Consider the following 10,402-nt stretch of genomic DNA (forward strand, 5'->3'; position numbering starts at 1 on the left):
AACAGTGTTTTAAATTTAAATGAATAATCAATATTTAAGTTACCTTCAAATACTAATAATAAACATTTTAAAAGATCAATATTGTTTAATCTAACACAAAACAAATACATTGCCAAACATGAATATTTCTTGGATATGTACCAGCTCTCCCCCAATTTGCAGAGTGCTTTCAATTATTTTAGATATATATATATATAAGATAGGCAGCCAATAAATAAATAAATATTTGCAGAGTATCTTCATTTATTCATTCATTCATATATACATACACACATATATATGAAAGCACTTTGCAAATAATTTATTTATTGGCTATCCATCTAATAGGGTAATTGAGTGGCTTATAGTTACATATAAGTTAAATAACAAGTTAAAATCAAATTTAAAATTCTTCTCCTACAAAGATATTTCTTGGTTAGGTACCAGCCCTCCCCCAATTTGCAGAGTGCTTTCAGATATTTTATATATATATATAAGATGGGCAGCCAATAAATAAATATATATTTGCAGACTGTTTTCATTCATTTATTGATATACCGGTTAATTAATTAATTAATTAATTTATTAATTTATTGGCTACCTATCTTATAGGGTAATTGGGTAGCTTATAGTTACATATAAGTTAAATAACAAGTTAAAATCAAACCTTACCATCAACGACACATGAGGAGGGCAGGGATGGAGTGGGAGGGAAGGTGGAATTTGTTATTAGTCAATCAACCACCTCTATTGCATTGTTCCTCCACTGGGGCCCCAGGCCGACTGGCAGAGCCATGTCTGTAGGCCCTTATGAAAAGATAGAAGGTTGGGGTCAACTCTGCTCCACAGGACAGGAGCAACAGCAGAGAAGGCCCTCCTCCTGGATCCTGTCAGCTGTAATAATAGGGCTGATGGGACATGAAGCATGCCTGCTTTGCCAGCATGAGTGGTACGAGCCAATCACAGTGGGGTGAATAACCTTGACCCATGCCATGAAGGGCTTTAAAGGTGATCACCAACACCTTGAATTGCACCCAGAAGCAGACTGGTAACCAATGCAGCTAACAGAGCAATGGTATTACAGGGGCTACCAAAACTACCCACGCTGCCACACACGGCACCAGCTAAATGTTCCTGACTAGTTTTTCATTCAGGCACTGACCAGATCCAATCTTCCTTAGTTTAGCTAATATAGAAAGGATACCAAGGACAGATACCAAGGATAGATCTTTCTTTTCTTTTCTTTTCTTTTCTTTTCTTTTCTTTTCTTTTCTCTTTTCCTTTTCCTTTTCCTTTTTCCTTTTTCCTTTTTCCTTTTCTTCTTTTCTTCTTTCTTTCTTTCCTTTCTTTTTCTTTTTTCCCCTTCTTTCTTTCTCTTCTTTCTCTCTCCTTCCTTTTCTCCCTTCCTCCTTCTTCCCTCCCTCCTTCCTTCCCTCCTTTCTCTCTCTCTCTCTCTCTCTTTCAACAACAATCCTTTATTTCGAAACAGATTTCATTCAGGGTAACCTGACTGTGTGGCAACGGCAACTGTGAATTTGCATGTTTGAAATTTAATGAGTGATGCAAATAGTTGCAGGCCACTAGAGGCCAGTCATGAAGTGATTACTTGGATCTGGTTTGTTCAATAACCTACCAGAGTCACACAACACTGAGCCAAAAACCAAATCACCCATTTTGTGTAGAAGGTTCTGAGAACCAGAGTCAATAAAAATCAAAGCACTTAAATATCTTTCTCTAAAGTCTCACAATGTTATGGAGAAGTAAATGATTATTAGGAAACACTATATAGTAGCATTTTAAAAGCTCAGCATTTTCTTATGTTAATTGTAACTTGTGACTATGACACAGGTCGTGCTTATCATTTTGTTATCAACAAAACTGAAAGTTATTGTCTTCCTGGATGCCTTTTCAACTTTGCAATCCAACTGACCATCATGGGATTTTTGATGGTCTCCCATTCAGGTTTTAACCCAAACTGATCCTGCTTATCCCCCAATCTCACATAAGATTTGTCTGGTGCTTTTACCTGCTGAGACCAGGTAAAAACACCAGACAAATTGTTGTATATTCTTGTATATTCTTCAAGAAAGATCTGTCATACCTGTATAAAACTGGTTCCTTGGTATTAAATCCCTCAATATGTCTGTCCTCTTGAATTTGCTAAAGAGATGCAGCTGGCCAGCTACTATTTCAAATGATTCTTTTAATTTTGATTTTCTGCCAGGCTACAGCCAGGAAAGTTTAATTGCTCAATAATCTGGTTGAGACTCCATCATTTTCATCATACAGTAATTACTGTTAGATCGGGTGATGGAGGACACACGAGACCAGACCAGTGACAACAGCTCTTTTATTTAGAGTGAGATTTTAGCAAAAGTACAGGCAGAAGGTCTTCCTTTTATACACATCTGGCCAGGTGTTAGCCAATAGGATTTGAATATTTTCCCGCCGGGAATTCCCACCAATAGTAACATACACAACACTTCCCCCCCCCCCCAGAATGCACTTTGCCTTGCTCTTGCATGAATTGGCATACGTAATCACGCAAGTAGCCAGGGTGTTCCCTGTGTCTACTTGACTTGCGCAATTCAATTTTGGCAGGGGAAGCATGCTGGTTGGAGGTGCTTTCAGCTCCTCCCAGTTCTTCCATTGGGGCCCTTTGTTGTGGATTATTGGCGGCTATTTCTTCAAACTCTTGTGGATTACTAGCTGTTGGGACGTCGGTTGGAGATGCGGATGGACCTGAGCAGCGCTCGACACCGAAGTTGTCAGATAAGTCATCCGGTTCCCTCAGGTTTGAGTTAGCTGTTGGAGTAATTGGATGGAAGTTAGGGCCTGGTTTTGGTGTTATTTGGATTGTTCGTTTTCGGATTTGATCTATGTGTTTCCGTTCGATTCTGCTGTTCCCCATGTCTACTGTGCATGATTTGGGGCCTGTTCTTCCGGTTATTCTGCCGGCTACCCATGTGGGGCCGTCGGCATGGTTCTTTGCGAAGATTGGGTCACCTGTTTGGAATTCCCTTGTGCCCTCTCCTCCCCCCTGGTATCCGTCAGGGGAGAAGTTACGGTTGAGGCGGTTGAGGGTACAGCGTAGTTTTCTCCCCATAAGGAGTTCAGCCGGACTTAGACCCGTGGCTGAGTTTGGTGTGTCATGTTGGGTCGTGAGAAAGATGTCAGTTCTCTCCTGCCAATCCCCAGGACCCAGGCGTGCCAACGCCTCTTTGGTGGATCGGACAAATCTCTCTGCCAGTCCATTGGTGGCCGGCTTATAGGGCGCCAAGAGGGCATGGTGGATCCCTAACGCTGCCAGGTAGCCCTCGAATTGTAGGGATGTGAATTGGGGACCATTATCGGAAACAAGGGTGTCTGGAAGCCCATGGGTGGCGAATAGTCGTCACAGCTTCTGCTGTGGTGGATTTCATGAGAAACACTTCCAACCATTTAGAATAAGCATCTACGATTATAAGGAAGGTCTGACCGTGGAAGGGTCTGGCAAAGTCAGTGTGGATGCGGGACCAGGGGCGTTCCCAATCCCTGATTGGGGCAGCTGGGGGATTGGGTCTGGACTCTTGGCATGGTGAACACTGGGCAACCCAAGCCTCAATATCCGCATCCATTTTGGGCCACCAGATGTAGCTCCTGGCAAGACCCTTCATACGTACAATACCCAGGTGCCCTTCATGCAACATTTCCAAAACCCTTGTCTGCAATGCAGTTGGTACTACCACTCTGTCACCCCATAACAAACAACCCTCTTGTGTGGCAAGTTCGGTTTGCCTGGTTTCAAATTGCTTGAACTCTTCTGCCAGCCTCCCTTTGGGCCACCCTCTCTGAACCCAGCCCATGACAGTTTTGATGGTCATGTCGCGCCTCGATGCTTTAGCCAGTCCGGCTGAAGTCAGTGACCCTAGTGTCACAAAGTCAATGAGCAGGGCCGGTTTCTCCGGGGTTGGATCATCCACCAGCATTGGAAGTGGGCATCTGCTAAGAGCATCGGCATGGCTTAAGCCTTTGCCGGGACTGTGGACTAAGGTGTAGTCATAGCCAAGAAAAGTGCCCATTTCGTTAGTCTAGGAGACATCGCGATGGGGGTTGGTTGGTCTCCCACCAACAGTCCTAGTAGGGGATGGTGATCGATGACGAGTTCAAATTTCCTCCCGAATAGGTATTCGTGGAATTTCTTTACTCCGGCCACGGCTACCAGGGCTTCCCTGTCCAGCTAACTATAGTTCTGCTCACAGCTGGACAGAGTTCGGGAAAAGTAAGCAATGGGTACTTCGGAGCCGTTGGGCAGCTGATGTCTAAGGACAGCACCCACTCCAAAAGGGGAGGCGTCGCAAACAGGTACTAGGGGAAGTGTCTGGTTATATTGTAGCAAGAGGCTATCTCCAGTTAGAAATCCCTTAACTCCTGCGAATGCGTCGGCTTCTGCCTTGCCCCAGACCCAGAGGGCGTTTTTTGCTAGGAGTCTATGAAGGGATTCTGCTATTGTAGCTTTGTGTTTCAAGAAAATACCGTAGAAATTTAATAGTCCCAGGAAGGCTTGTAATTCCGTTTTGTCTCTGGGAGTGGGTGCCTCTCTGATTGCCTTGATTTTAGATTCAGTGGGTAATGCCAGCCTGGTCCATTCTGTAGCCCTGAAATTCGACGGATGGCACCCCAATTTGGCATTTCTCTAGTTTCAGGTGAAGTCCTGCGGTTCTACAAACTGTCAGGACTTCCCTTAGTCTGGTTTTGAGTTGTTGATGATGGTCTGCCGACACTAATACATCATCAAAGTAGGGCACCACCTGGGGATTCCCTGCAGAAGTCTTTCCATAAGGTTTTGGAATAGTCCCGGGGCAACACTGACCCCAAATTGTAACCTGGTGCATTTAAAAGTGCCTCTGTGGGTTACAGTGGTTTGTTCCTCTGCTGTGGCATCATCGACGGATAATGGTTGGTAAGCTTGGGCCAGGTTGAGTTTTGCAAAAATCTTTCCCGGTCCCAGTAGGTGCTGCACTATTGGCACTGGATAGGCGCTCTTTTGTAGTGCCTTATTTAGGGTCGCTTTGTAGTCCGTGCAGATGCGGATGGACCCATCAGACTTGATGGGGGTTACTATTGGGGTTTCCTATCGAGCATAGTCGATGGGAATGAGAATCCCCTGCTGGACTAGTTTGTCCAGATCTTTGTCTATTTTTCGCTTAAGGGCAAAAGGCACTCGCCTAGCTTTCAGTCTGATAGGGGCTATCCCAGGGTCTAGGTTGAATGTGATGGGGTCCCCACGTACTTGCCCAGGGTTCCATTGAAGACGTCCTGGAACTCGCATAGCAGGTTGTCCTTCATGCTCTCGTAGGTGGTTTGGATCTCCCTGACCCTGTAGAGACCCATTCCCAGAGCCCGGATCCAATCCCAGCCCAGGAGGCTTGGAGATGACCCCGGACTATGGTGATGGGTAGTTTCTTCCAATAGGGGCCATACATGACGTTAACGGTGGCGATGCCTTCTACGGGAACCCAGTTTCCCTGGAAATCGCGCACCTGGAGACTTTGAGGTTGTAGTCAATGTTTTTTGATGTGCGGAAATGACTCTTGGACTGTGTTCCAGGATATGATCGTGATGGATGATCCCGTGTCGATCTCCATCTTGATTCATTGTCCATCAATGCTGACCATTGTGAATGTTTTGTCTTCAGGTCTTGCGTTTGCCTGGCCAATTGTGATTTGGTTTGAATTAGCGCTCTTTTTGGGGTGGCCATTTTGGGTGCGCCTGCGCGGAAATGGCAGCTGGCTGGCCGGCTTCCATTCTGCGCAGTCTTTCTGGCGGGAAGGCTGAATTGGTTGCATTGCTCTGCATACATGGGCTAGATGACCCTTCTTTTCGCACCGGCGGCACAGGGCATTGCGGAAATGGCAGTTGCTCCCATGGTGGTCTCCTCCGCAGCTGGAACATAAGTTTCTGCAGTCGCAGCTGGACTGGTCCGTGCGGAAAACTGCCTCTTCCCCGATCTTCTCGTCCCCATCTTCAGTTTGATTGAAGTCTTGGGGTTCCGCTTGGGCAACCGCTTGGTGAATTGGCATTGCGAGGGGTGGTGCGAGGCTTGCTCCGGGGTGCTGCATGATTTCAGCGGCTTTGCTGGACAGTTCGTGCCCGTTCGCTTCATCAATTGTGACTTGCCAGGTTAGATTATGCTTTGAAAGGAGTTGCTGCCGCAATCGGGGGTCTCTTACCCCGCAAATGAATTGTTCAAGTAGGATTTCCTTTAGGAATCCCTTGTATTCGCCGGGGGTTGCTGCTTTTCGCAGAGCAGCAATGTATACACCGATGGATTCTCCCTTGTGTTGCATCCGCTGGCGGAACTCGAATCGCTGGGCATACTTCAATGGGGCCAGCGCGAAGTGGGCTCGGAGTGTGTCCTGCACAGGGGTTGGATCGGTGAGTGATTCCGCCACATCGAAAACGGCTTGCCCACAATTGTGGAGGAATAGAGCCCTTTTCCAATTGTCCGGTAAGCCGTGATTGTCGTTGGCTTCCAGGAAACAACTGAATTGCGCCATGAACGACCCCCATTTCTTGACCGTTGGGTCAAACGGCCTCAGGGAGCTGGTGCCCTTGGACATCTTGATGATTCCTGGTTTCTCTTTGCGATTGCTTCTGGCTGGGCTGGTTCTCCCGCTTCTGGTCCGTTCAACTGGCCTGTGTTGTCCTCAATCCCATCCTCGTCGCCAATGTTAGATTGGGTGATGGAGGACACACAAGACCAGACCAGTGACAACAGCTCTTTTATTTAGAGTGAGACTTCAGCAAAAATACAGGCAGAGGTCTTCCTTTTATACGCATCTGGCCAGGTGTTAGCCAATAGGATTTGAATGTTTTCCCGCCGGGAATTCCCACCAATAGTAACATACACAACAGTTACAACAAGCCATAAAGACGTTTTGATTTTTGATTTTAGCTTAGTTGTTTGAACCCAATCGCATCCAGTTAGGAAGGACCACCTTTGAAGACCTGGTAGCTCCAACCAATATTTAGGATTTATAGGCAGCAGAAATAGCAGCAGAATAGTGTTCTGAGCTATTTTTAATAACAGCGGAAATCTCATACTGCTGCTTTCAAACCATTTAAAGAAACTTGGTTACAGGTGGTAACTAGACCAGTCTTTTCCCAGCCTGAGCACAAGACTGAAATGAATGTTTTAAACTTTTAGAAGGCAAGAGATACAGCAAATTCTGTATACAAATCCATCTCTCTCTCCCCAAATATTTCATTTGTACCAAAGTGCCAATGCTTCCTCATAAGTACTGTACATACCACCAACAGTGGCTGTTTTAAGAGTTAGATCTAGATAGATAAAATGTGGGATGGAAAGCATGGCTTTTTGTTGCTTATTAGAGTTATATCCTAAGTTTTAGGAGCTCAAGGCAGCATACACCGTATTCCCATTTCTAACTTTCCTCCCCAACAACCACATGTGATGGATTGAGATAAGAGAGAATGATTGACTCCCTCTTACCCAGTGAGGTACTATAGCTGAATGTGGACTAGACATTAAATCTTCCCACTTAGGACAATCTTAAAATCTTTCTGCTTCCAGTTCAATGCCTTCCTTACCATATTATTTTTTGTTCAGTCCAGTTTTTAACAAGGTCCCAATGAAAAGACGTCCTGATGTATATACAGGTAGTCCTCAACCTATGACCACAATTGAGCCTAAAATTTCTGTCACTAAGCGAGGCAGTTGTAAAAAGCCAAATTTTCACCCCATGTTATGAACTTTCTTGCCACAGTTGTTAAGTGAATCACTGCAGTTGTTCAATTAGTAACCTGGTTGTTAAGTGAATCTTGACTTTGCTTGTCAGAAGGTCGCAAAAGGAGACCCCAGGAGACTGCAACAGTCGTAAATATGAGTCAGTTGCCAAGTGCCTGGTCGTAAGTGTGAAAAATGGCCGACACTTTTTTCAATGCCGTTGTAACTTCAAATGGTCATTAAATGAACTGTTGTAAGTCAAGGAGTACCTGTATATTGCAAATATAGTCTACCTTTGGCTGTTTGTGTTCAAGACAGACATTCAATAGGCCAGTTTAAGTATGAGAAAAACATGCAGTATGTTGGTAAAGAGTGAGATAAGATGAGAGAGCTGTGAAACAGATATGTGAGATGTCACTGTTTTCATTAAAACACTTGTCACCTGCTATACAAAAATGGCACAGCAAGTCATGTGTTCACAGGGATGAGACAAACAACCAATGCAAGTAGAACAGCAAAATCATGCAGCTGAGTTTGATAAAATGTGACCAAGCCACAGCTGTCTCCGTCAGAGCAACTCATTCCAATGATTCTTGCATATCTTTAACACTGCTGTTTTCTTGACCTCTCTTTACAGCCTAAACCAAAATTGGCTGTATTTGAACAAGAAATCAGCCTAGATCTAGTTGAGGAGCAGCCTTGGATCACAAAAGAAAGGATGGCTTTGATGGGCAACCTTGCTGATGTTTTATTTGCACATTTGGTTGTATTTGGAAAGAGACATGCTTATTGTTACGCTTTAGTTGTGGAGGCTCAATAGAATTTCACTTGCAAAATGTTTACAAAATCATGTTATGTTGACCATAGTTGAGAAAATACGCTGTCTTATTTTTTTAAATGGGCAGAAACTAGGAAATATGACATATGCAATGTTGGGTAAGCTTTGGGTAAGTTAGGAAAGTTTGTGGCACCACTTCTGGAGACATCCTGTGACAGAACAAGCCTTCCAACCTTTTTCTTCTCTGAACTTTCTTCTAGGTCCATATGTGCAGGTCCCCATGGTCACAAAGCAGCTGTACATGGAAGGTTTTTTAGTCACGCGTTGGTATGATAGGAGAGATGAAGGGCTGAATGCAATACTGAAATGGGTTCAAGAGGTAAGCTGACAGTAGAAGAGGTTCTCTCCAGTGGTGGTATTCAGCCGGTTCTATCCGGTTCGGGGGAACCGGTATGGCGGCGGGAGGTTCCGCCCACCTGCCCTGATGTCATCATGTCCCGTTTTTGATGCTCTGCACATGTGCGGAAGGTCCTGCACATGTGCAGAGGTGGTACGTGCACTCACATTTGTGAACTGTTAGTGAAGGTAAATGAATACCACCCTGGTTCTCTCTCCCTCCCTCTCCTTCTCTCTCTCTCTCTCTCTCTCTTCCCCTCCCTCCCCCTCCCTCCCTCTCCTTGTATGTAATCCAAAGCAGGGGTCTCCAACCTTGGCAAATTTCAGACTTATGGACTTCAACTCCCAGAGTTCCTCAGCCAGCTTTGGTGGCTGAGGAACTCTGGGAGTTGAAGTCCACAAGTCTAAAAGTTGCCAGGGTTGAAGACGCCTGATCCAAAGGGAGAAGATTTTGATACCCCACCTTTTCTTTGGGAGGCCAAGGTAGCATGCCACGGGAATTCTCTCTCCTCATTTGATAGCAAGTTCAACCTTTTGAGACTGAATAATTAGCCCAGCCAGTTCTGTGATTGATTGACTACAGAACCTGGGTCTCCCTTATCTAAGTCCACCACCTCAAAAAAACCCACATATTACACTTGCTGCCCTTTGCCACACTACTTGGCCAAGGACAGACTTTGGTCTGCAGAGGGAAAAAAAAAACATTCAGGAGTTACTGTGAGTGTTGCTCATTATTTGTATTCTCGAATACATTCAGGAATAGACCTACATGTACTCCAGTGTAATCTGCGGCTGTGAGTGTGTCTCTAAAACACACTCACAGCCGCTTTCCTTTTGTAACGCTCTCCTTTTGTCCTTGCTATATTGAGCAGAAACTTATTCTTAGATTTTAAAGCCCAAGGGAGAACTGCATACATCTGAATGTTTCACTTTTCGCACAGGGGAAAATTAAATGCCGCGAGGACATCACCAAAGGTTTCGAAAACATGCCAGCTGCGTTTATGGGAATGCTCAAAGGAGACAACTTTGGAAAGGCAGTAGTAGAGGTATAAAAGGCACCCTGTTCGGCTTGTGAAAACTCTTTATCAATCGCTGTATCTCCACTTCCTTATGGACTGACTTGTCTGCTTGCCAAGAATGACCCAAGATTAGGCTAATCCAGTATGCCACTCCAGCATGCCTTAAGTGTGGCCAAAACCACAGAAAATCAGCATTATCATGTGAAGTCTGAGGACAAAAGAAACAAATGCCTCTTAGAAGATTCGTTATATCCTTCTCTCAATGGGTTATCCAGTTTGAATAAAAGAAGCAGTCTGAAAAGCTGAAGCGCACAGAAGCCTTTCTTATCCATCAATAGTTTCTACATCCAGATATTGTATTCATACATATTATGGACGGTTGAACTTGTGTTAGTTGACAACTAACATGAGATGCCATAATCAGTTTTATTTGTTACCCTATAGCAGTGATGGCTAACCCTTTTGCCATCGCGTGCCAAAAGCATGGGGAGCATGCGGGGG

The 10,402-nt window shown here is 44.8% G+C and overlaps 1 protein-coding gene across 4 annotated transcripts in view; it reads left to right on the top strand.

Moving 5' to 3' along the window:
- PTGR1 (prostaglandin reductase 1) overlaps positions 1-10,202 on the top strand; it is a 29,971-nt gene extending 19,769 nt beyond the window's left edge. For all 4 annotated transcript variants that reach the window (XM_058170961.1, XM_058170960.1, XM_058170959.1 and 1 more), the window contains 2 exons: positions 8,747-8,865; positions 9,824-10,202. In XM_058170961.1, the coding sequence (XP_058026944.1) occupies positions 8,747-8,865; positions 9,824-9,934 (230 nt within the window). In that variant the 3' untranslated portion in view covers positions 9,935-10,202. The remainder of the gene's footprint in view (positions 1-8,746; positions 8,866-9,823) is intronic.
- The last annotated feature ends 200 nt before the right edge of the window (positions 10,203-10,402 follow it).

Source organism: Ahaetulla prasina, chromosome 2 (genome assembly GCF_028640845.1).
Source record: "Ahaetulla prasina isolate Xishuangbanna chromosome 2, ASM2864084v1, whole genome shotgun sequence".
In the NCBI taxonomy this organism is placed as follows: Eukaryota; Metazoa; Chordata; class Lepidosauria; order Squamata; family Colubridae; genus Ahaetulla; species Ahaetulla prasina.